Below are 26,774 nucleotides of genomic sequence, written 5' to 3' on the forward strand. Positions count from 1 at the left end.
CGTCACAGGCACGTTTGGTAGTCCAATTGCTGCTCATGGCGGGTATTTCTCCAAAACATTCGTATGCTATCCTGTCACTGTGCTAACTGTGGATAGTAACACTTAATACTTGAGCGTTAGAGCTAATTCCCGCCTTCGAGTTTCTCCAACGTCCCGACGGACACGAAGCTGAGCTGAAGAAGGACACTATAAACCGGGTGGTCCGTCATGTGGCCGGGCAGAAGGACGGCGTGTGGACGGTGCTAGTTCACCTGGATGGCTACTGTACAACTCCGGGACGGGCAGCTAACTATGATAAACACACCGGAAACGTCGAGATAGCACCGAAAGTCAACGCTTCATTCATTGAACTTCTGTCTTAACGCTCGCAGTAGACATTTGTCGGCGACGAGAAGCGGAAATGACTTCCCTCCTAATATTGACTGCTTTATTTTTAGCCGGAGTTGACTGTTCTTCTAAACTCAATATCCCTAAAGTGCTGCTGCCTTTGGCCAGAAGTACGAGGATCAACTTTACACTGGAAACCACTGAGGGCTGCTACAGATGGTGAGTGAGGAGACTCTGACTGAAGGCAGGCAGGCTGTGTGAGGGAGTGTCAGGTTACACGGCGCTGGAAGCCGCATGTGTCCACATGTCTCATTACCCGGAGAGTCCCCTCTGTAGACTGTAGTCAGACGATCACCGTGTCCCGCCGCCCTGTCATCACTGGACCGGTTTATTCACTGGACCTTCTGTTCAGTCACTTTCATTTACAGTGTTTCACTGGAGTTCATTCAGGACTTCGTCACCACGAAGACTGGACTGTAACTGTTTTTTCACAAATGACCTTATTGTACAGTATCTGTAGTATTACTGCAGTACTTTGTGCAGTACTTGGTCAGTACGTCAGAAAACCTGAGAACAGAAACACAGTCAGAGTCAAGTGTCTGTCAGTAATAACTGACAAAAAAATAAATAAATGAACCAATGTTTGGTTATATAAACAGTAACTGACAATAACTGACAAACAGAATTATAACCATACACTGGTTATACATTGTGTCTGTTATTAAAGCAACAATAGAATATAAATTCCAGTTCTCTGCTTATTTTCAACCAAAGGTATAATTCTGACTAAATTCAGTTTGAACCCAAAATACTAATGTTTACTACTGCATGGTTTTAAATTAATTTCTTAACGTCTTCAAACATCTTTTTTTTTTCCTCCCCAGGTCCTCCAACAGGCCGGAGGTAGCAAGTGTCCAGGCTGTGGATGAGGAGGCGGGCAGAGGCTGCTCCAGGAGGGCAGTTCTCCAGGCTCTGTCCACCCAGCACTCCAGACTGACCAGCATTATACTGGCTGAAGATGTTGGTAAATATACTGGAGCAAGCATTCGTTAAACATTTCTGAGAGAAAAATGATTAATTAATGAGCTCAATATTTAGACATAAACAATATATGTGAACATATATTGAACTTTTGTTAACCTGTGTAATATGTTTTTTTACGTTTGTGTGTAGCTACAGTATATATACAGCACATATGTATGTGTGTGTTTATATATACATTTGTATACATATATACAAATATATATACAGTATATACATATGTGTGTATATACTGTATACACATCTATATATGTATATATAAATATATATACATATAAATACATTATATATGTATTTAGGGCTTCATTTCTGTAAAATATTGTCATAGAGTATATTGTACTCTGTTCTCTGTCTCCTAATACAGATCGTAGTACTATAGTATATTTTATAAAAACACATGTTAGTCATTTATTATTTACACAAAGTAAAATATCACTAAAGCTGATTTTTTTTCTTTCATAAGAATTTCAAACATAATCTTCCCATAATGCATCAGACCAAGGCCTGTACTGATTGCAAACCAAAGACCGCTAAGTGAGCTGTCATTTGTCTTCACTGAGTGGTGGGTGTGTGTGTGTGTGTGTGTCTGTCGTTGAATGCAGGTGATGCACCAGTGATAGTGGAGACAGCAGCTCCATCTCCTCCCATTTTCTCATTACTTCCTTATTTATAAAGCACTTTAATCACTGAGTGGATTTCTGTTCCGTCTCGTCTTGAATAAAATCAAACGTTTCGTCCTTGCAGTTTCTTTTGCAAATAACGTAATGTTAATATTGAGTTTTTTTTCCACTCTGGAAATGTTGCTGCAGGATACATGGTCGATGTCAGTGACACTGGTTGGTCTGTGAAACGGATGTCAGTCATTTTAGACCCAGTAATTGAAATGTAAATACTGCTCTCCTTTTCTTTAGCAGAAACACACACACACACACACACACACACTCCGCCCCCCCGTACCTCCCCCCCGCCCCCGTCATACCACAACAGTCAGACATCTCTACTGGGGATTTAACCATTTTTTCCCTAATGGCCAGCAGATGGCCAGATTGCTGCTGAAATAGTCTTGGAACAGTGTTGGTGTTGGGGGTTTGAAACGGTCTTTTTCACACACTTTACTGCAGTTTTGTCTCCAGAGCTTCTCAGGAACTTGACATAAAGTACTAAAAATGCTCTGCTACATTTTTCTCTTCGTTGATCCGTTGACCCTCAGTGAAGCTGAGCTTCAACAGGGTTTAATACCCTCGGCTGCCACAGACATGTATCAGAGGACGATCATGATGTTTTTAACTAAAGCTGACTTTTTTTTTCTTTGTCCAGTTACTGGACAGGTACTGCGCTGTGACGCTATCGTCGACATCATCCGTGAAATCCAAATTGTGTCGACGACCAGAGAGCTGCATCTTGAGGACTCGCCGCTGGAGCTCAGGATTTATGCACTGGACTCTGAAGGTAATGAGTACTACTACCTTAGTGATGAGTGAATACTGTAGTACTGTTAGTACCAGCAGAACGTGTTTGTTCTGCTGTGAGTCAATACTGTTTGGTTTATTTGTTAAAAACTTCTCACATTATCGACTGAGCCGACTCTTGGCTGCGTTTATTCCACTCTGTCTGACTTGTACAGTGGCTTTTTGTTCTGGTCCACAGCACACACACACACACACACACACACTCAGTTTGTTGAACCATTTCTGGAGCCTGATTTTGTAGAGTTGGCTCCAAGGTCTGATTTGTTTGTTTTTGTTTTCTTTGCCTTTAATGATGCTTTTTCAATTTTTTTTTTTGTTTGAAAAATTATTATACCAGAGGCAGTATAAACTATTATCCTGTATTAAAATCCCCATGGTTTTTTTTTTAATGAAAGTCAACCTCCAGGACGTTCTAAATCTCATTGTCATCATTTGTTTCAGTGAAAATATTCATCTAAATATTAATAAACGTCTCTTCAGGCCTCACTGTTTTTCTCAGATTAAATCATTGCTGATGTGTTTTATGTGATGTGACAGGAAACACCTTCAGCACCCTGGCTGGTCTGGTGTTTGACTGGACCTTAGTGAAGGATGTCGATGTGAACGGAATCTCTGACTCGTACAACTCATTACAGTAAGATTCTCTCTGATCAGACTTCAAGTCTGAACAAAAATGTTTTTTTTTTTTCTGCGTTCATCATGACTGATGTTTAAAGATGGCCACGTTTTTAATTTCTTTTTTTCTTTTTTTTATAAGGGTACTTAAATTCTCCGAGTCCACGTACACCCCCCCGGGCTACATATCTGAGATGGAGCGTGTTGGGAAACAGGGAGACATCATTCTGGTGTCAGGACTGAAGACTGGACACGCAAAGTTAAAGGCCAAAATACAAGAGTCCTTATATAAGGTAAGGTGGACGCACACACACACACACGCAACAGATAAAAAAAAATTCTAAAAATAAAATAAGTTGATGTTAAATAAACCTCTGGATTTTAAATTATTAATTTAAATGGGCAAAATAAGAAGTTCTGTTTTTTAATTTCCTGTAAAACGATGGTTGTACCGCAAAAAAAAACAGGTCAAGTACACAGTCATATATATTGTTTATTTAAATATATATGTATATATGCATTTGTATATGTATATGTGTATTTATATATACATACAGTATGTGTGTGTGTGTGTGTTATAACTCTTGGTTATTTTCACTTCATGTAAAGTGAAAGTACACACCAGGTTTCATTTCCACTTTTCCTCTTTATTTACTGTGATGTTCGCTGTAGACACACACACACAACCAAATATGACCCTCCACCCTGGGTGGTCTCAGGAGCCCCCCGCCCCCCCCTCAGAGTAATGGTACCATTGATTCTACTGTTACACTGCTGTTGAATGTGATTTGTTCAGACTGGGGGGAGGGGGGGGGTGAGGCTGTGCTGCTGTGCTAACCATGTTTCTGTCTGTTTCACAGGATGTGGGCGCTGCCGAGGTGAGGCTGCTGATCTTGGAGAACATCCTGCTGAGTCCTGCACATGACGTCTACTTGTTGGCCGGAACATCCATTCGATACAAAGTCCTGAAGATAAAACAGGGAAAGATCACAGGTCTGACTCTCACTCCAGTCTAGACTCATGGCCACTTCCTGTTTGTGTAAATAAACACTTTAAAAAAAAATACGAAAAAGAAATGTAGGAAGTATTAAATGTTTAAAAAATGATTTTGAGTTACATGAGTTTTCTCAGGTCCATGTGGTTTCATTTATTTTTATTTTTATTTTTTTTGTAAACAGAGCTGGCCATGCCGTGTGATCAGTACGAGCTGCACCTGCAGAACAGTGTGGTCGGCCCGAACGGAAACCCAGATGTGGCTGTGGCCAGTCTGGACCAGAGCATCTCCACAGTAACAGCAGCCCAGCTGGGACACATCAACGTGGTGCTGGACCACAAGAGTATCCTTTGGACCGGTCACATCGTTACCTGTCAAAACAGAGAATCAGAAAAAGAAGAGTTTGATGATGATTGAAGCACCAATCAGGCGGCAGCGTGTGCTCTGTTTGTGTTCAGGAGTCAGTGGACAGCTCCTGGTGCTGGAATAAACATGCAGTGTGTTGATGACGGACCCTGAAACCACCAATCACAGACAACTCTAGGTGTAAAACCCACAATAAAAATACGATAAAACCGTTTGATAAAGTATCAGGTATTGACAGGTATTTACCCCCAGGTCTGCAGCCAATAGATCTCTGATCTGTTCTGTGATTGGTCAGTATCTACCACAGGCCAGATTTTCTAATCTAGTCTAATCATCATCAAACTGCTGACGTTTGGTTTTCAGATGAATCAGTGGATTAACGTTAGAGTCCAAGGATATTCTACAGTCATTAATAAATTATAAACCCAGATTATAAATGACATTCTGTCCTTAGTTGAATCTCTCCAGGCCTTCGAATGCAGGGAGTTTCCCGTCTACCCAACAGCACCCTGTACGTGGTCGAACCAGGATACTTAGGTTTGTTTACTAATACTACTGATACAGTATCTGTAGTTTAAGTACAAGTACAACTGAGTCTTGAAACTAAACCTCTTTGTCTTAGGTTTTAAAATCCGTCCTGGAGACAGTTGGGTCCTGGAAACAGGCAGAGTCTACGAGATCTCCATCGAAGTCTTTGACAAATCTGGCAACAAAATCTACCTCTCGGATGTAAGTGCGCCACATGGAGGAGACGTGCAGTACTGCTTCAGTAATGTACAGTATACAGGGTAGAAATGTGTTTCAGTCTGGAGCCTGTGAGACTGTAGTCTTTGTTGCCAAGGTTTTTGATAAACATCAAATATTTGACATCTGTGGTTAACCAGCCCACGTGGGTGTGGCCTAACCTGTCGAAGAGGTTTGTCGGTTTAGAGTTCCTCACATGCAAATGTTTGGTTTGCTTTAAAATGGTACTTAGTTACATCACTGAGGATAAACCAGTTTGACACTGGTTTAGTCTTTAGTGCATGCAAAAATGAGGTCTGGAAAGTCCTTAAGGGACAATTTGTCACAATGACAAAAAAAAAAAAGTGTATATATATATATATATATATATATATACATATATATATATACATATATATATATACATATATATATATACATATATATATATACATATATATATATATATGTATTAAAGTCACTTTCATTTTACACAGATTTGCTCTTACAATGAGGATTAACATTTTAAAATGCCAAAGATTTTTTTTTCTTAAGCTGTAAATCCCTCTCGTCAAAGAGAGAGAGAGGTTTTTCATCTGAGTGTTCTTAATTCTGACAGAACATCCGTATCGACGCTGGTTTTCCCCCTGAGTTCTTTGAACCCCTGCACTCTTCTCTGAATGGATCGTACCATCGCGTGAGGGCGATCAAAGACGGCCTCACCCTCATCGATGCTACTCTGAACCATGTGGTCGACAAAGTGAGTGAAACTGAAACTGAACCTGAAACTGAACCTGAAAGCTGCTCTGGTCGACACCAGATCATCACTGCTGCGTTAAACTCATGTCGTGGTGAAGATGTGCCCGGCTCTTCATCGGCCCCTGTGGCGTCTTCTCTGTTTCAGAGTGGGAACGTTCACCAACTCACCAACGCAGTCCGCAACGAACAGGATGTGGAAATCTATAATCCCATCGTTCTCAGTCCCAGCATCCTGAGGTTTCCATGGCAGCCCAAGATCGGAGCCTATCAGTACATGATAAAGGTCCTTTAATTTTTACATTTCAAATGTCATTCTTACATCAGCAGCAGATGTAACGAAGTACCAGTCTGGTGCACGTGATAATCAGTTCTACTCTTGGTCCTGACAGGCGACGGGGGGCAGCGGGAATTTCAGTTGGTCTTCCTCCAACACAGCTGTTGCCACGGTGACGGTGAAAGGAGCCATGTCAACAGTCAGTGACATCGGCGTCAGCGTGATTTATGCCCACGATCTACGCAACCCGTTACACTTCGGCCAAATGAAGGTGAGCTGCACCTGGAGGGAGGAACGACCGATGAACTCATGTTGACGTCGTGTTCACGGCTGCACCACCTCAACCACAACACTGTGGTCAAAAGTGGTTGGATTTTTAAGTTGTCCCCCCCGTCCTTGTCCTCAGGTGTTTGTGGTGGAGCCTGAGTCCATGGACTTTGCTCCCTGCAGAGTGGAGGTGACCGTGGGTCTGGTGCTGGACCTGCCGCTCAGGTTCTTCGGTCGGCTGGAGGAGCCAGGACACGACAGGGTCATGTTGACCGACTGTTCCCACTATGACCTGCAGGTGGAGGAGGAAACGCCCGGTGTCTTCCAGCTGTTGGATGGTGGGTTTAATTATCCAGTGATGAACAAAGCCTGAGGACACTCACTTCAAAATGTCAACCAATCACAGCTCAGAGTGTTGAGTGTTCAGTAATGGAAAAGGTTTGAGTCCAAACCAAACACCGTCATTAACATCTTTAAGGAAATCAGTGAAAATAATGAACGTTTTTGGCTGTAAACGTTTGACACCACACACGGTGTATTAATCCTTAAAAAAGTAAAACAAACGATCTAATAGTTAGCGCCACCTACAGGCCAAGGATGTGATATCACACTTAACAGGTAATGCTGACAAACACAAATTACCATAATATTTGGGCAACATTTTACTGTAAAAATTATGTTTTGTAATTAAATAGAACAAGAACTTAGTAAGAAAGTGTGGCTGCGTGTAGACGTGACATGAATATAAATTAGGGACAGATTTTAACATTAAGTTCATTAAAAACCAGATCCAGGCAGAGACGTCAGAAGTCGGCGTTTTTTTTTTTTTTGTTTTTTTTTTTTCCTTTTCACCTTAAAAAAAAAAAAAACAACCAAACGCTGTTTTTTAAAAAAAAAAAAACAACCAAACGCTGTTTTTTAAAAAAAAAAAAAACAAAAAACCCGTTTTTTAAAAAAAAAAAAAAAACAAAAAAAAAAAAACAACCAAACGCTGTTTTTTAAAAAAAAAAAAAACAACCAAACGCTGTTTTTTAAAAAAAAAAAAAAATTTTTTTTTTTTTTTTAAAAAACGGGTTTTTTGTTTTTTTTTTTTCCTTTTCACCTTAAAAAAAAAAAAAAATTTTTTTTTTTTTTTTATTCTCACCTGAGAAAAAAAAAATCAACCAAACCCTTTTTCTTAAAAAAAAAAAAAACAAAAAACCCGTTTTTTAAAAAAAAAAAAAAATTTTTTTTTTGTTTTTAAAAAAACAGCTTTTGGTTTATTTTTTTTTTTCCCAGGGGAAAATGAAAAAAAAAAACAAAAAAAAAATTTTTTTTTTTTTTTATTCTCACCTGAGAAAAAAAAAATCAACCAAACGCTGTTTCTTAAAGAACAAAAACAAATCTTTCTGACATCATCATCACATTGTCACACGGTTGATCTTGTCTGTGCGTCCTGATCGTTCTTTGACCTTGTGTCCACCGCAGGTCGCCTGGCTCCAGGACAGCACCACTGCAGTGGGATCAGGGCCAAAGCTCTGGCTCCAGGTTTCACCGTGCTCTCAGTCAGTTACAGTCACGGCGACGTTCACCTCAGCGCCAAGATCACCATCGCTGCATATCTGCCTCTGAAAGTGAGTCCAAATGTTCCTTTTCACCAACACAGAAATTTCCATCATTGTTGTTTTTTTTTCTTCCCATAATTATGTTTGAAACGGAGCTGCAGCAGAATCTCCGACTGAGCCTCGAGTCTTTGTTATGATTTACTTTTCATCTTTAAAGTCATCTAAAAAAAGGAGTTAGCTCCTCTGTTCACACACACACACGTGCGCGCTCAGGGCAGGAGTGTGTGTGTGTGATGATGAGCGAGCGTTACAGTCTCTTCCTCCTGGGTTTCTCTTCGCTGGTTCACGTTAATTATGCATCACACACTCGCTGCACTGCCCTGTTCTCTACGTCTGCAAATGATTTTAATTGACTTCAGCTCCTGCTGTAGTTTGTGGATTGAACGGTGTGTGTGTGTGTGTGTGTGTGTGTGTGTGTGTTGATGTTACAGTGTAAAGATGTTGTTGACTTCACAGACACAGTGTGAGTTTCCTGTTTGTTCTGTTCATGTCATCACTGCACTCACATGCTGTTTGAAGTCGTCTTCAGTCTCTGTGTTGTACTCGTGTGTGTGTGTAATGTGGTAATGTGTACTGTTGAGTACTGTTGAGTACTGCAGACATGTCTGAGTTGTTTTTCTTTTTTTTTTTACTCCAGTGAGAAAATGTTGAACCAGTTTTGTTCCTGCAGCTCAACACAGTTTGTTTTGTTTAATTCTCTTTAAATTCTATCCAGATTATAGATAATCTTTCTTCTGTTTAAAAAAGGCTTCCACTGATGTATTAATAACTTATATTTGTATAAAAAAGACACCAAATAGGAATGAACTTACAGTTTTATTTCCTCCTCAGTAACAGAACGATATTTTAATTCAAGTGAACAAATATTTCAGTTTCAAAAAACGTCTTCAAACTGAAACCATCGACACAATAAATATGAACCGTTCTACACTGTGAACAGAGCGGAACAGAAAGTGAGCAGAGCTTTTACACCAATAGAACAGTCTATAGAGACTCTGTTCCATCTGAACATCAGTTCCTAACTCTGGAACAGAGGGATCTACAGCAGGAACCACTAGAGAAGAAAGAAAAGAAAAAGAACATGAAAAGTGTGAAGAACTATTTCCATGTTTGAATGAAGACAAAGTGAAATGAGTCTGAACAACAGTCGTTCCCGTGTCTGTTCTGTTTCAGGCGGTTGACCCCGTGTCTGTAGCGGTGGTCTCTCTGGGCTCCTCCAAAGACATGTTGTTTGAGGGCGGCCCGCGCCCCTGGGTGTTGGAACCCTCAAAGTTCTTCTGTGACATGGCTGCTGAAGATAAGGCCGGCGTCAGCCTGGCTCTGACCAATCCCTCGTCTCACAAGTACGACCAGCACTGGCTCAGAGCCACCTGCAGGTCCCTGGGGGAACAGGTCGACTTTTCTTCTTTTTTTAATCCATTCCTGCCTTTAATTAATTCTTATTTAGTTCTGTGGTTTTCACCTTTTTTTTTTTTTTTTTGTGACGTCATGTTTCAGGTGCTGGAGGTCCGGGTGGGAAACAAACCCAGTGTCACCAACCCTTACCCTGCCGTGGAGCTGACGAAGATCCAGTTTGTCTGTGCTCCTCCGTCCCGTCTCACCCTGGTACCGGTCTACACCGTCCAGCAGCTGGACCTGACCTGTCCACTGCTGCAGCAGAACAAACAGGTGGTGAGTGTCTCTGAGTGGGAGTTAGAAGACGATGACGTCACACGTGTTGATGACATCACAGGATCTGAGTTTAACCAGTTTAACCTGAGTTTAACTTTTTCCAGGTCCCGGTGTCAAACTACCACAACCCAGTTTTGGACTTGGCTGCTTTTGACCAACAAGGGAGGAAGTTTGACAACTTCAGCTCTCTGAGTATGCTCTGGGAGTCCACCAAGGTGCCACTGGCCAGTATTGAGCCTCACATGCCCATGGAGCTTCAGATGGTCAAGGATGGGAACGATCAGATGAAACAACACGGTGATTCTGGAACACAGTCTGTGATTCACTAATGTTCCAGTGAGGGGGAAATAAAATAAAGTAATTTTGTTTTGTTTTTTTTCTTCTCTCTGCTCTGGCAGGACGTCAGATGGTTCTGGTCCATCACCAGACGGGCCTGGCTGCCGTCACAGTCTCAGCTGTGGGTTACAAAGTCTCACACCTTGCAGCAGCTAGAGTTTCCACTCCAGTAAGTTGAAGAATTGGATTTTTTCACCTACAGATTAAAAACTGGAGGAACGTTTCTCAAACTGTGGTTGTTGCCTCTGCGGGGCCACAGAGGAGCCACGCGCTCTGTGAAAAAGTACCCAGTTACCTGGAACCATTCACTGGACGAGATTTATTCTGGTGTCACTCCAACAGTACCCAGTTTATACTCCACAGTACTGCATGACTAATGTGTTTAAATCAAATGTAAAGAATAAGAAAAACATCCTCCACAACATTCAGCTGCAGACAGTATGGGGAAAAACAACACGTGGGTTGCGGACCACTGGTGGAACCATGTAGCCAGGCCTCAGACTGCTGAGCCTGTTTATATGAGTGCTTCTTCCCAGCCACTAGGAGGCGACAGCATCCAGGGACGAGGCCAAAAACCACTTGTAAATTATACTCAGGTTATACAGGTTGTACTTCATTCATGTCAGACGCAGACAAACAGCAGACAACAGTGATTACAGTCTTATCTGTCACACATTTACATGGAGTCCTGGTACTAATCCTGCTGGAACTGTTCTCTGTCCTGTACAGTACGAGCCCCTGACCCCCGTCTCCGCCTCTCTGGACCTCCTGCTGGTTGAATACGTCAAAGTCTTCCCCCAAGAACTGACCATATACAACCACCCAGATGTGCTGGTAAGAAGTGGTTCACATAGAACCGATGGAACTTTTTTTTAAAGGAACATTTGGTCATCACACAGGTAGGACGGACTTCCACTCCGCTGCAGGACAAACTGGTGGGCGGAGGGCGTTCTGCTCTCGGCTGAGTGATTCAACGGTTCAGAATAATAACAGTAGACGCTGCGGCAGCTCTGCTCACTGAAGCCTCCGGTGGTAATCCAGTGGAATAAAAGGCCGGTGTTGAGCAGCTGCCGGGGTCAAACTGCAGCCACTGACCTGTATAAGAGGATTTTTCTGGGTCACGTTGGCAAAGGTCACACACACACACACAGGTGGTTCTCCTGGTACCACATGTTCAACAGTTCCAGTCACTCTCACCGAGCCTCGGCTCTGCTCTGTGTTCCAGGTGAATCTGGCGCTGAGAGAAGGTTCCGGACATTTCTTCGTCAACACCAGCGTTAAAGGGATTGTGGACGTGGTCTTCCAGGAGGCCCAGGGAGCCGTTCAGGTAAAAACAAAACAAACAAAAAACACATCTGGGGCAGGAGGTGTAGAGGAGTGACCTCAGTGAAGTACATGATGATTGTAGTACTGATCTGAAAGTGAGGTAGTACTTCTGTGAAAAAGGGAATAAATATAATTCCTAACTAAGGAAGTTTGATATTAACTTTTTGCTCCTATGTCAATATTGTCCCAACACACCTTCAGACCCACAGTAACAGTCGACCTGTTACTGTAACTGTAGCCTAAATAATACACACCCTGACGTGTCTCCACCTGCTGGCCACTCACTCAGTCCATCCATAAACAACATCTGAGGTTATTATGGTCCATAAATTTAACACCTCATAAGGTTTAAGTGCTAAACTCATCAGCTATTTCTGCTGAAGTCGGCTTCATTTTGGTAATGTTGCTGTTGGCCGTGTGGCCGGCTTTTCCCTCATCGACGTACGGAAAGTGTAAAATAAAAAGAGCGAGCTGAGACAGAGGGAAGTCTGGGTGTCCCCGCTCTGACTGCTGCCCCCCCCCCTGACCCCGCCCTGGATAAACGGACGACGATAGACAGTCTGTCATGATGTCATGATGTCATGTAGTGTCATCTTGATTAAATGACAACGGCTGCGTCACTATTTCCAAAACTAAATCGACTTCAACCAAGAACTTAGTTTGTATTTGTAGGTTAAAAAGTCCAAGTTTAACCAACATATAGTTTTGACGTTATCAGTGGCTCCAAACAAAGAAAACAACATCACACAAGTAGCTGTACGTAAAAACATGAACTGGTACAAAATTAAATTAAAGAATTTAGCTCAAAGGGCAAAGGTCAAGTGCATAAATGTATAAATATGTTCTTTTTTTTTTCATCCTTTTTTTCCCAGGTGTCGCCCGTTCTCCCAGGGTTGGTGAAGGTCGTAGTTCACGACCTCTGTCTGGCTTTCCCAGCACCAGCCAGAGCCACCGTGCGTGTCTCCGACATCCTGGAGGTTTATGTGCGGGTGGTGGACAAGGTCAGTGTTCATCCAGCTAATCCCTCATTCCTGCAGCTCCTGGTTCTGGTTCTGGTTCTGGTTCAGCTGAGTTATCGCTGTGCTGCTCTGACACACTTCCCTTCAGTTTTCACCGATGATTTCCTGTTCTTCCTCGTCTGCCCGGCGACTGACATCATTCATGTTGTTACAGGTGGAGATCGGCAAATCAGTCAGAGCTTATGTCAGAGTCCTGGATGATAACAGGAAGCCCTTCCCCACCGCCTACTTCAGATTCATGAACCTGAAGCTGAAGGCGGCCTCTGCGATCGTCACTTTACTGTAAAACTAAAGAAGGAACTCTGAGATCTTTCAGCTCCGTCTTCACTTTAAGACGTTTTTAACTCATCACCTAAATGTTCTCCCTGCAGCCCGTTGTCAGAGTCGGCCGAGAACGACACAGTGGTGTTCCTGGTCAAAGGAGTTCTGATTGGTCAGACCTCTTTGTCTGCTGTCGTTTTAGACAGAAACGGAAGAAAAATCTCATCTTCACCTCAGCCCATCGAGGTATTGATGCTGTTTATGACTTTATTATTTTATTGTTTCTCAGCAGAACACTGCACTGACGGTTCTTTTCTACTGTATCTGTGTAGGTGTTTCCACCGTTCAAACTTATCCCCAGGAAAATGACACTTTTAATTGGAGCAATGATGCAGGTGAGTGGGAAAAAAAAGGGACGGACGACGATAGACAGTCTGTCATGATGTCATGATGTCATGTAGTGTCATCTTGATTAAATGACAACGGCTGCGTCACTATTTCCAAAACTAAATCGACTTCAACCAAGAACTTAGTTTGTATTTGTAGGTTAAAAAGTCCAAGTTTAACCAACATATAGTTTTGACTTTATCAGTGGCTCCAAACAAAGAAAACAACATCACACAAGTAGCCGTATGTAAAAACATGAACTGGTACAAAATTTAAATAAAGAATTTAGCTCAAAGGGCAAAGGTCAAGTGCATAAATGTATAAATATGTTCTTTTTTTTTTCATCCTTTTTTTCCCAGGTGTCGCCCGTTCTCCCAGGGTTGGTGAAGGTCGTAGTTCACGACCTCTGTCTGGCTTTCCCAGCACCAGCCAGAGCCACCGTGCGTGTCTCCGACATCCTGGAGGTTTATGTGCGGGTGGTGGACAAGGTCAGTGTTCATCCAGCTAATCCCTCATTCCTGCAGCTCCTGGTTCTGGTTCTGGTTCTGGTTCAGCTGGGATATCGCTGTGCTGCTCTGACACACTTCCCTTCAGTTTTCACCCATGATTTCCTGTTCTTCCTCGTCTGCCCGGCGACTGACATCATTCATGTTGTTACAGGTGGAGATCGGCAAATCAGTCAGAGCTTATGTCAGAGTCCTGGATGATAACAGGAAGCCCTTCCCCACCGCCTACTTCAGATTCATGAACCTGAAGCTGAAGGCGGCCTCTGCGATCGTCACTTTACTGTAAAACTAAAGAAGGAACTCTGAGATCTTTCAGCTCCGTCTTCACTTTAAGACGTTTTTAACTCATCACCTAAATGTTCTCCCTGCAGCCCGTTGTCAGAGTCGGCCGAGAACGACACAGTGGTGTTCCTGGTCAAAGGAGTTCTGATTGGTCAGACCTCTCTGTCTGCTGTCGTTTTAGACAGAAACGGAAGAAAAATCTCATCTTCACCTCAGCCCATCGAGGTATTGACGCTGTTTATGACTTTATTATTTTATTGTTTCTCAGCAGAACACTGCACTGACGGTTCTTTTCTACTGTATCTGTGTAGGTGTTTCCACCGTTCAAACTTATCCCCAGGAAAATGACACTTTTAATTGGAGCAATGATGCAGGTGAGTGGGAAAAAAAAGGGTTTAATTTGTCTGAGAAAAAAACAAAACAAATAATACTTCAAATGTCCTTTTGTTTTTTTTAGGTGACATCTGAAGGTGGACCTCAGCCCCAGTCCAACATCCTCTTCTCCATTTCTGATGAAAACATAGCCTCCCTCAGTGGCATGGGCCTCGTCAGCGGGGCGGCCGTCGGCAATGTCACCGTGACTGGACTGGTCCAAGCTGTGGACGCAGAAACTGGGAAGCTGGTCGTCGTTTCTGAGGTTAGTAGAAGGAGGTGACGTGGGTTTATGACAGAGGAGGAGGAAGAGGAAGAGGAGGAGGAGGAACTGGTTCAGATGAGATGAGACATGTTAGAGTTTTGCAGTTGAGATCAGTTTAGATAGTTAAAGTTAATAATTGGTTACCAAGTCTTCTAGGTGATGAGTGGTCAGGGCTTCAGTCTGGTCTAAATCCTCCAGGTCCAGGCTTCAGTCCAGGACCTAATACTACGTTTGTCTGGTTTCCTCAGGATCAGGTGGAAGTGGAGGTCGTTTGTTTGGCGGGTATTCGAATCAGAGCGCCAATCACAAGGATGAAGACGGGAACACAGGTGGGATTTTTAAAATCTTCTTAGTTTCCTGGGACAAACATCTCCATCACCTGCTCTCTCTCTCTCTCTCACTCATTCACTCACTCTCTCTCTCTGTTTTTCTCCCAGATGCCTGTGTTTGTGATGGGCCTGACCAACAGTCAGACACCCTTCTCCTTTGGCAACGCTGTACCTCCACTGATGTTCCACTGGTCCACCACCAAGAGAGACATCCTGGACGTCCAGTCAAGACACCTGGAGGTTCAAACCCCACACACTTGCTGACTTGTGTTTTGTCGTGTGCGGTGGTTCAGTGTGAAACAGGTCAGTGACTGAATCTTAATCTCACCGTGGTCGGGCGTCTCTTTCAGGCCAACGTGGAGCTCCAGTCAGAACACAACTTTGGGATGACGGTGACGGCCAAGACCCGAGGGAGAACGGGGCTGAAGGTGGTGCTGAGAGTCTCACAGCCTGGAGCTGGGCAGCTGGAGGGGAACCTGGTGGAGTTCAGAGATGAGATCCAGATCCAGGTACAGAACCCCCCCTCCCATAACAGAGCGGACTCTCATACAGCTGAGCAGTAAAGTTGCTGAGCTCTGTAATATCAGCAGGTCAGAGTGGAGTCCAAAGTGTCTGGGCTTCAAACCAGAGTGTGACGATGATTAAAACCCTCTGATATTAGAGTTTCATCTGTTTGGTTTTATTCCAGGTCTATGACAAGCTGCTGATGTTGAACCCTGATGTGGAGGCTGGAGAGTTACTGATGGCTCCAAACTCACTGCTCAAACTCCAGACCAACAGGTGAGTCACTGAAGACACAGAGGTGCCCGACCAGTGGGCTGCAGCCCAGTCAAAGTTTGGTGACCTCTGTCACAGCAGAGGTCACCAACAACACTGTTTTCACTTCTTACTTCAGTGGAGTTACACAAAGTAAAATTGAAACTTTAAAACATTAAAGTGTCAAACCTGAAGTTAGATATTTGACCCCTCCACCGTAGATTAGAGAATTAGGGACAGTGGTTTCCATTAATTGCCCATGAAGTTGGCCAGTGGCGTGGCGTTGGGAAAATGTACTGCAGTACCTTGTTTTCGACACTCATTCACCATGTAACTTTTGGAGGGGCGCTGTTTGACACATTTATAACTCTCAAAGAAAGAGAGGAGGAGAGCACAGAGTCTGGATTATATTTGATTGTTGTCATAACAATAAACAGACATTTGCATAAAGCAAATTTCATAAGAGGATTAAAAACATGGAACATATATTTTACAATGTAGAAAAAAAGTTTATTTTCCAATGATGCCTGAGTCTCGTAGAAAACTAAACTAAACTTTAACTTGAAATCATGGCTGTGATGTGTGTGTTTTTCCCCCAGGGATGGTGTGGGGGCGCTCTCCTATCAAATGCTGGACTGCCCCCACCAGGTTGTCACGGCTCAGGTGGACACCAAGGGCTTCCTGACGTCGGGGTCTCTGACCGGCACCTCCACGCTGCTCGTCACCTCCCAGGAGACCTTCGGTGTCAATCAAACCCTCATCCTTGCCGTGAAGGTCAGTTTGTGGGCCGAGGCGTCTTTACTGTCCTTAAAGCAGCGTTCTAGAGACATATATGGACGAGGACATCCGTCTCTGCCGGGAAATGATGAGACCGCTGCGTTTGATGCTTGGAGAAAACACTGTCACTGTTGTGCTAGCGACGCAGCGACATTTTATAAGTTGCAAACAACAGCAACGGCAGCAAATCACAATCCGTCATCAGTCATTTTCCTTCCAGGGTGAGGACATTTGTTTTCAGAGACTTCCTGTCGTCCTGCCTGTAGATCATTATGCAGTGAAAGGCAGCCCTGTCATTGGCTGTGAGGCTGTGGGAGAAGAAGAATGGATGTGTAGATGTCAGTGGATAATTCTGCTGTGGCAGCAGTGGCAGCGTTATTGTAAACATAACGATAAAGAGCAGCATAAATCATCAGTGATTTATTTATAAAAAAAAAAAAAGAGTTCAAATCCCAACCCTCTGACTGCTGAGTGTCTGAGAGTTGTGGTTCCTCTGAAGCCAAATGTGTCCAGACACTTTCCATCCACGTATTGTTTATTTCTACAGATGTCCGATATTCAGTTTTTGCCCATTCCCGATATGGCGATGTTGTCCCAAACACTTATTTCCAGTTCTGATACTAACTGATACCGATGTAGTGGGGCAGTGGTGTTTGACGTGTTTCACTTCTTCGTCTTCTGACCTTGGCAGCAGCAGCCACTGACCTCTGTGTCCTCCCCCAGGTGGTGCCCGTGTCCTACCTTCGCTTCAGCACCAGTCCAGTGATCCACACGTCCACCAGAGAACGTCTGAAGTCTTTCCCCCTCGGCACCGTTCTCACCTTCGTCGTCCACTTCCACGCCAGCACCGGAGAGGCCCTGCACAGCTCCAGCTCTCACCTCGTCTTCTCCACAAACAGGTCTGTTGTTCACTCTCTTCCACCGCACTCGTCTGCCTTGGTAACTTTCATCAGGCCTTTCTGCTCAGACAACATTTCTATAAAAGCAGATGTAAATACAAACATGGATTTCTGAAAAAAAGAAGAATATTCAGTGATTTAATATTCTGGTTCTCAAACTGTGGGTAGTGAACAACTAGCAGTACGTTATCGGCCCCTAGTGGTACTTGAGGAAATCATATCTTTGTCTGTAGCTCTTTGTGAGTTGGAGGAACTTATTGCAGAATTAAGCAACTTTAATTTAGTAATTAGGGGTTTTGATGATTGTAATACATACAGTAGGGGGCGCTGCACATATAGTTTTGGAGCTGCTGCTGCTGCTGCTGTAAATGAAGTTGCCAGCATGAATTTACGACGTCAGACAGAGCGAGCGGTTCCACCTGAGTCCGTGATGGAGCCAAATGAACCTCAGTGACGTTCAGGATGAATGTCTTCTGCTGCCGGCGCTGCGTTTGAGGAGAAAGTATTAGGATCAAGGGCTGATGGTCCTGGGACAAATAGGACTGACCTGTGATTACGTCCTGTCAGGTCTCCCAGCAGCCATTTGGGTTTTCATTTATTTTCTCGCTTCCAGCGATTTTCTGGCAGCAGATTCTCTGAAGAGAAAGAACAGAAAAGTTGGTGAGGAGTTAGAAGTTGAACTTCAACAACAAACAGTGTTGTATTATGATAATAATAATAATAATTATATAATTATATCATAGTTTTAATCATTATATTATAGATATTTAATTATCTAATATAATTTAATTTAATTTAAAGTTTGTTAAATCAAGTGGGAAAAGTATGTGTGTATTTGTCTACAGTTTTATTCAAGTCAAATAAAGTGGGTCACGATGAATGACGTCCATTAAAGGTTTAGTCCAACTTCACCCTCTGACCTTCTCCATGTTCTGTCCTGCAGAGACGACCTGGTCCAAGTCGGGGCCGGGCCCAGTAACCACACCCTGGTGGTGCGGACAGTCAACGTGGGCCTGACCCTCCTTGCGGTGTGGGACAGTGAAAACGTGGGCGTGGCCGACTACGTTCCGCTCTCCGTGGAACACGCCATTTATCCCGATGAAGCCCAGAGACTGGTGGTGGGAGACGTCATTTGTTTCGCGGCCCATTTGAGCAGCCCAGATGGTGAGTGCAGTCCTCGTGTCTCGTTAGCCGAACAGCGTGAACGTGTTTTTTCAAACTGTCGACGACGGGGCGGTGATGTATCGACGGTGTTTGTGTTTTTCTGCTGCCGTTTCTTTGGCTCTGCTGCTACAGTGATTTTTTATTTATTTTATTTATTTATTTTTTTCACTTCTTTATCTTCAGTCCAGGAGAATCACTGACAGGTTCTTGGCAGAGAGGAACTTTTTATTTGTACCTTTCATTATCTCCTGTGTTTGCTGGCATTCTTTTTTGTAAGTTGTAAAAATATTAACATCAATCTTCGCAGCATTTCTCTGTGTATTTAAAGCACATGTAGAGAAACAGCAGATGGTACCAACGTTTTTTTTACTCTAAAAGAAAACATCTGCTGGTCCTGGTCAGCCAGACCACAGGACCAGGACCAGGGCCAGAGGCAGACGGTCGATCTGGGACAGCTGTCAGGGATCCAGACCATGAATAAATAAAACGTCTGTAAACATAAAAATAGAGAAAAAAATAGAGATGATAACGATACGATTCACGATTTTAGAAAAACTGTGTCAAATCCCATCATCCACTGAACTGGTCTGTGAACCTCAACAACTGACACTGTTCCATAACAGAAGAGTCACATTTCTTTCCAGAAACATCACCATTAACCATTAAACTGGTCAAACTGGTCTGGTTGACCTGGTTAACTGTCCATAGATGAAACAACAACAGAAGAAAAAGAAGAAAAAACAGGAAGTGGAAAGAGTTCCACTGGAGAACACTGTTAGTGTCTGTGGAACAAGTTCTTCCCACGTTCTGTTCCAACACCTGAACGTCTCTCAGCCTACGTACGGACCTGACAACCAACGTTTTTTAGGAGCATACTGCCACCTACTGGTCTAGAGTGTGTAGTGTCATGGTATGACCAGTGAGTTTTTTTTAGATAACTCAGTCTCCTGTTTACGAAAATGAGAGGTTCAAGAAGAAGGAGGGGCAGGGTGGTGTCTCGTTCCATCACCCCCTGGTGGATGTTTTGGATCACTGTGCCAAAAGTAAGAATGTGTGCGGTGGTGTTTAGAACAGATGAACCTGTTTTCGTAGGAACAGGGAGCAGAAAGCGACTTCCTTCTGCAGACGTTGAAGGCGTGGGTCACGGACATAAATCTCTGTCTGCAGGTGTTCCTGGGACCTGGAGTTCTTCTGCCAACGCTGTTCTTCACGTGGATCCTCGCAGTGGTGCAGCTGTGGCCAGAGACGTGGGCAGCGTCACGGTTTACTACGAAATACCTGGAGTCCTCAGGACCTACAGAGAGGTACAGCATGTACTTTTGTACTGTATACGTACTGTATGTGCTGGTACTACTGCGATGAAGTCGCTCTAAGTACACAGTCCTGGTTATGATGAATGAGCTCCAGCAGGCAAATTCACACTTGTGTAATTATCCACGCAGCAAACTCCCCTGAGAGTTGCCCCCCCCCCCTAACCCCCTCCCACTGAATCACACCGCATCAGGCCATTAGACGGTGCAGCCCAGAATGAAGGTACAACAGGGTACTTTGTACATATATATATATATATACATCTTCACCCTATGGTTTTACTTTCAGTTTAACGTCCGTACGTACGGATGACATCATACGGAGCGTCAGGGTTACGCCAGTGTAACGGCGCTCCCTTCTGACGACCTAGAGTATTAATGAGATCTGAGTCGTGTTTTTAAAGGGTTGACAGACGAGTTCTTGAATGCGTTTCTAATGGTTGAGTAGATTTATAGAGACAGTTGTTACACTATAATAACACACTGTAGTTAAAGGAGTGTGTTTTACTGACAGCATGTGATTAATGGGAACATTTTGATGGGGATGCAAATGTTAATAACACACACACACACACTCCTCCAAATGAAGTTCAGATTTATCGGCCACTTCCTGTCCTCGTGTGCTCCTCAGGTGATAGTGGACGCAGCTACGAAAACAACAGCCACGGCCCAACCAGCACCGGTCAGGAACGGCAGAGAGACCAAGGTTCTCCTCAGCACCGGAGAACGTGGAACCAACCTCATCGGTACGAGAACGAGTCGATGCTCAACGAGCCGAATGTGGACGAGTCAGCGTTTTTAGAATCACTGTCAAGTGCAGTTCACATGAATCATCTGCAGAGAGCACTAATCAGCAGTTAGTTAGAGCGGAGCTGTGTGACGTTGACGCAAACAACTGCTGTTCAAGTGGTGTCACGTCAAGGTTAGAGCTGGAAAAAAGAAATGAATCTGATGAAGAAAAGTCTTTTAATTAATAAATCACACACTTTTAATACATGTAATTATTAGAAAAGAAAAGAAAAGAAAAGAAAAGAAAGAAAATAATTAGGACAAAGGAGTAGCTGTATCTGGTCTCTGTACCAGGACTGTTGTAGCTAACGTTAGCTCTGGTGTCTGTGAAACAGTATGTGTGTGAACATTGTCAGCAGAAAGGTCTAATTCTCCTGTGTTTTGTCGTCTCTTTCTTCTTCTTCCTCACAGGAACCTGTTCTTCTGCTCAGACTGAAGCCATTCCACAGCTGCAGCCAGAAACCTCCGTCAGCTGCCTCCTCAGTTTCACCAGTGACGCCGTTGACTTTGCCGTCAGTGATGTCTTGAAAAGTCACGTCAGCTTTGACACCAGCATCGGTAAGGTTCAGAAAAACACTGTCCTAATCATGTGACCCATTGCTGACGATCTGAACAAAACATCTGACTTTTCTAATCAGACCGTTGTATATAGGGCTGAATATTAATAAGAATCTGGTGATCAAATCGTTACATCGATACAGTATTGTATCGTGGAAATAAATATCGCGATAATTCAATGTATCGCAGTTTTGTTACACCTTTGTTTTAGAGCAGAATCTTCATTCTCTTTTCTCTTTTAACCTTTTCTTTTTTAACACATTTTTTACAAACATGATGTTCCTATAATGCCAATGGTAATACTGACTGAATACTGAGGCTGACCTCAGAGTACACTCTTAATCCTCCATACATATGCATTGCACACTGTGCTGTTTAAAAGGGAATAATCAATACCTGCAGTGACCATGAAATGAATTTAGTGGGGACCATAAAAAGTGTCGGCGTGACATATTGAACGGAGGACTCTGTGTTGCCTCAGAGTGGTGTGTGTTGTGATCGTTCCAGTGCTTCGAGGCTTCACACACTTCTTAGATCAACATTAGCTGTTTGTGTACAGCACAGTTGTTCCTGCCGCAGTGCTCTGTGGTCCAAACCCCTGCACGGCCTGACGCTCCTGGAGCTTTGAACTGACACCTGCAGGTTTGTTTTGTTCAGAGCCGGTGGACGCTGGTCCACGGAGCAACTCGACAACAAAACTTTAGATCAGTCCTGTTTTTGACAGTTGTAGTCCGGCAGCGGAGATGAGAGGTCAGTCTGTCTCAGAACTTTTTGACTGACCGTTGTATATTACACTCTGTAAAAAGTAGGACTGTTTGTTGTCACCTGGCAATAAGATACGGCTCACGATACAGGGGCAATGATACGATATATTGCGATATTACAGGCGTGACAATATATTGAGTTTTTTTATTTATTTATTTATTTAACTGATCATAGTAAAGACACAATACTGCAGGCGTGACAATATATTGAGTTATTTTTTTGTTTTTTTTAAACTGATCATAGTAAAGACACAATACTGTTCCATTTTAACATCAGGTTATTAACGTTGGAACAGAGAATATTTGAATATTTGACTGTTATTATATATTATACAGTGATCTGTAGAATATTGATACGGTGCCGACATTTTCTCACTCCCCTGGTAAACAGCAGTTTAAATTGAGCAGATTGGTTTCATTTGTGGTAATAATGTGGGTAGAATTATTAAAAATGAATCCAATCAACATTTCATGACCCTCAGAAAGACCTCTGTGGACCCTGTGGGTTTTGCAAGCCCCCTGTTGAAAACCTTTCATCCACCGTATTAGTCATTCTCCTGAAGGGATGATGAAAACGGCAGCCCAGTGTGTGGTGCAGCAGATGGAGCTTTAAATCAACCCTTGATGAAATAAAACATTGATATAACGGTGGTTTAAAAACCTTTCTGTTTGAGAATGACTTCCTGTCTTTATTCTCTCATTTTGTCACCTCCTCCTCCTCCACAAACCCTTCCCTCAGGCCTCTACACCTGCTCCATGACCTTGCAGCCGATGTCCGATCAGCAGATCCGTGTCCTCAGCGTGTCCATGACCAACCTGCTGGTGAGGGCGGGCCTGGAGGGCACCACGTTCTCTGGGGAACACGTCGGTGCCAGGCTGCCCATCGAGCCCGGACTGTACTCAGACCAGACGGAGGTGCTGCTCTCGAACCTCCACCCTGCAGCTGAATTCACCGTCTACGGTCCCGCAGCCACGCTCTCCACCCTGGAGGTGAGACCACAGGCCCACAGGTACTACCACAGGCCCAGTTCTAACGCAGACACCTGAAGGTCTCACCTGTGTCTGTGTCCAACCTCTGTGTCCACCAGGTGGTGTGTATGGTCTCACCTGTGTCTGTGTCGAACCTCTGTGTCCACCAGGTGGTGTGTACTTGGACCAACTTTGCCGTTCAGAGGGAGGAGACGCACAGTGGTTTCTCCAGGTTCACGGTCAGCGCTGTGGACCCCAGGGTCGCTGGTTCTGCTTCCATCTCCGTCAGCAGCGCCTCCTCTGGCCAGAGTCTGCTCATCCCGGTCACTTTGATTCATGTGTCCGACGCAGCATCTGCAACACGAGGTTAAAAATCCAAACCAAAGTCAATTCAACTCAGATTGTTGTCTTGGCAGAGACGAGAGAACGTTGTCTTTGTTGAAATGATTATTTCTGCTGAGGTTTCAGGACCAGCTACGGGTTTATTTCTTTCACCTGTGTTTTTAATGATCCATCAGGATCCTGGTTTCAGTTGCTCTGTAATATACAACTCATTATCCCTCAGTGCTGTAGCGTCTCTGTGCTGTGGCTTCTTGGATGGGGTTCTGACAGCCTGTTACGTCGTCTGCCTGTTTCTCAGCAGCTGCTGCTCCAGTTGTTAGCCTGGATGGTGAACATTCCCTGCACAGCTTCATCAACAGCTACCAGATGATGTTCTTCACCCTGTTCGCTCTGCTGGCTGGTACAGCCATCATCATCATCGGTCTGTGCACCCCCTCGCCCCCCACTGCACCTCCACACCCCCCCTCTGTACTGTGTTGAACATGTAGCTCTTGTTAGAGAAGTACAAATTTTGACAAAGGATGTGTAATTATTATGTGAACAGACACCAGAGCTAACGCTAGCTACAACAGTCCTGGGACAGACACCAGAGCTAATGTTAGCTGCAACAGTCCTGGTACAGACACTAGAGCTAACGTTAGCTACAACAGCCCTGGTCCAGACACCAGAGCTAACGTTGGGTACAAGAGTCCTGGTACAGACACTAGAGCTAACGTTAGCTACAAAAGTCCTGGTAAAGACACCAGAGCTAACGTTTGCTACAACAGTCCTGGTACAGACCCCAGAGCTAACGTTAGCTACAAAAGTCCTGGTAAAGACACCAGAGCTAACGTTTTAGCTAATGTTTGTTTTTGTCACTGACAGACTAACATTTTTTTTTTTGTATTTTCTCCAGTCCTTCACTCCGTCTTTACACCAAAAGAACAGACTTATCATCCTGCTTTTATCCAGAGGACGCCACCTCCTGTCTCAGGTAGGGTTCTGTCACAGAAATTAGGAGTTTCAAAATGTTATTCATTCAGGCAGGTGTGTAGTATTAGTGTCTGTCATCTAGCTGCTGAAAACGTCCTGTAAATACTTTAAAGTAGCAGTGGGAACCCCCCACTCCAGACTGATCCCACTCCAGTGGACGTCACTCCAGCCTGGAGTCGTCAGACTCTTCAGTCAATATTATCTTTACCCTCGTGGACGATGTTTGTAGTCTGGGTAATAGTCCGGTCAATATTTACAAAGTAATCTGTGCAGTATTTGGTCAGTATTTTTAAAGCCTGATGATTGACTCACACTGATTCACTCTTTTATGTTCTGGTTAATGTTGTTGCAAAATACACAGTCATGGCTCCAATATTCTGTTCCCACTAAAACATATATTTATGACTGTACCTTCATTTATAAAATGTATTTTATTTATTTATATTTTCATATAATTATGTATGTATTTTTATATGATAGTCTGATTTAGACGACTGTTATGGTAATTTAGAGTGACGATATTATAATTATAATGTTTGGTAAAGGTACTGCTCTGTTGTAGTGCCCCTGCTATAATGTTTGGTATAGGTACTGCTCTGTTGTAGTGCCCCTGCAGGAGAGCAGAGGCACTACAACAACAGTTTCCCCTCCAGGATCAATAAAGTATTTCTGATCTATAGTAATACTCCCCGTTACCTTGTTTAAAGGTACATTATATACAGTTCCACTCTAGTGGAGCCGTGGTACCTGGTGGTACCTTCAGGGACAGTCTTTGTTCTCCTTGAACTAGTCTTTGTGTAGACTAGTACCTGAGACCAGTTTTCCTGGAGAACCCTTGACACTAGCACGTGCTCCGAGCCTCGTGGGTCGGTGGAGAAATGTCTACACTAATTAATTATACTGAAGGTTCATTATCAGCAGCAGCAGCTCCACAGCTGCAGATGCTCCAGGTGTGAACAACACACAGGCAGCAGGTCGTGTAGCCCAGTCAGTGCAGACAAAATCTGGATTAAAAAAAAAAAAAAATCATAACCCACGATATTTTTTATTTCAGTATTAAAGACAGTTACTCCTCTTGTGTTTTTTTTTTTTTTTCGTTGGCCCAGTAACAACAGTTGTTGTTTCTCTGCTCCTCAGCGTTCAGTTCTCCAGCAGTGAACTCCTTCAACCACATGATGCACAGGACTGACACCAACAGCAGCCCCCGGTCACGTCTCTACTCTCCAGACTACAAGACCTGATGAAGACGTCCCCCCCCCCTTCTCCGTCAAGAGCTGAACACCGCAGGCCGTTAATGCATACTGAATGTGTCTGTGTGGATCCAAATGAGTGTGAGAGACAAATGTGATGCGTCATCGTCTTCATGTTTGATGATTTATCAAAAAAAAACCTTTGTTTTCAGACATGGAGACCAGCGGTGGAGGCCGAGACTATAATTATTTTGTGTGTTGTGTTTTGCATTTGACTTTTTTTTATATAAAACCACTTTGTTATGACTGATGTTTTTAATGAAAGTTTAAAAATCAGCAGTTTGTGCCTCATAGATGAATTAGTTAGTCTGCTTGTTTTGTTGCTGTGTAATTCATCACGTTAACTCAGGAAGTTCCAGCGCCTGGTGTGGAAAAACAGATTTGTTTTGTCCTTTCCTCGGAGCAGGAAGTGTCCACTGACCATGTGACGTATTCATTTTGTGAACTAGTTGTTAACTGAACCTCTGACATCCTCATCACTGATCAACCCTTCAAATGTGCTTCGTTCTCACCTCAAAAAGTTCCTGTGTTCCTGTCCAGGGCATTAGTGAAAGGAACCAGAACTCCCTTTTTTTTTCTTTTTTTTTTGAGCCAAAATTGTTGCAGCTGCCGTCCATGTCATTGATGTGAAACACTTTAGAAATGTGAAGCATCCTTTATTTTTTTAATGCCAGTTTGTTTTTGGTTTGTGAAGTCACTCGGTGTCTGAGCTGAACTCTGACCTTCTCTGTGTTCTGACTGAGTTCAGGAAAGAAACGACCGTGGTTCTGTACAGGTTCTGTGACATCAGAGTGCGACTGGGTTTGAAACGAGGAGTTTGTATATCTGAAGAAATATTGTCACCAGTAGATGGTGTTTGAGTTTGTAGCCGATCGACTGAACGGAGAATCAGAATGAAGAGAAAAAGAAAACGTTTTGTTGTGTTAATCACCTTGTCAGTCATATCTGAAAGCTTTAACCACACGATACAGATGAATATGTATATAATGAACCGCTGCCTTTGCTAATTAAAGTTTTCGCTCTCATGTTAA

At 43.5% G+C, this 26,774-nt stretch overlaps 1 protein-coding gene across 1 annotated transcript; it reads left to right on the forward strand.

Annotated features, from left to right (window-relative positions):
• On the forward strand, nucleotides 1-26,774 carry nup210 (nucleoporin 210). The gene is made up of 40 exons (XM_008319450.3): nucleotides 1-546; nucleotides 1,212-1,351; nucleotides 2,686-2,817; nucleotides 3,375-3,471; nucleotides 3,595-3,745; nucleotides 4,313-4,445; nucleotides 4,631-4,789; nucleotides 5,281-5,349; nucleotides 5,435-5,541; nucleotides 6,155-6,295; nucleotides 6,440-6,577; nucleotides 6,684-6,839; nucleotides 6,975-7,173; nucleotides 8,303-8,448; nucleotides 9,613-9,831; nucleotides 9,937-10,110; nucleotides 10,215-10,407; nucleotides 10,509-10,615; nucleotides 11,176-11,280; nucleotides 11,672-11,773; nucleotides 12,645-12,773; nucleotides 12,946-13,073; nucleotides 13,163-13,298; nucleotides 13,385-13,447; nucleotides 14,685-14,864; nucleotides 15,113-15,193; nucleotides 15,302-15,433; nucleotides 15,544-15,702; nucleotides 15,882-15,973; nucleotides 16,549-16,723; nucleotides 17,450-17,625; nucleotides 18,569-18,789; nucleotides 19,957-20,093; nucleotides 20,731-20,845; nucleotides 21,300-21,446; nucleotides 22,950-23,200; nucleotides 23,350-23,545; nucleotides 23,823-23,942; nucleotides 24,417-24,494; nucleotides 25,631-26,774. The coding sequence occupies exons 1-40, from the start codon at nucleotides 401-403 to the stop codon at nucleotides 25,732-25,734; spliced, it is 5,634 nt and encodes a 1,877-aa protein (XP_008317672.1). The 5' UTR covers nucleotides 1-400; the 3' UTR covers nucleotides 25,735-26,774.

Source organism: Cynoglossus semilaevis, chromosome 10, assembly GCF_000523025.1.
Source record: "Cynoglossus semilaevis isolate Cse_v1.0 chromosome 10, Cse_v1.0, whole genome shotgun sequence".
NCBI lineage: Eukaryota > Metazoa > Chordata > Actinopteri > Pleuronectiformes > Cynoglossidae > Cynoglossus > Cynoglossus semilaevis.

Excerpts from the sequence above, each read along its gene's own strand:
- nup210 (XM_008319450.3), top strand. The coding sequence starts at position 401 with ATGACTTCCCTCCTAATATTGACTGCTTTATTTTTAGCCGGAGTTGAC. Across the intron at positions 6,296-6,439 it reads TGAACCATGTGGTCGACAAA|AGTGGGAACGTTCACCAACT; the intron begins GTGAGTGAAACT and ends TCTCTGTTTCAG. Across the intron at positions 13,074-13,162 it reads TCTGCGATCGTCACTTTACT|CCCGTTGTCAGAGTCGGCCG; the intron begins GTAAAACTAAAG and ends TTCTCCCTGCAG.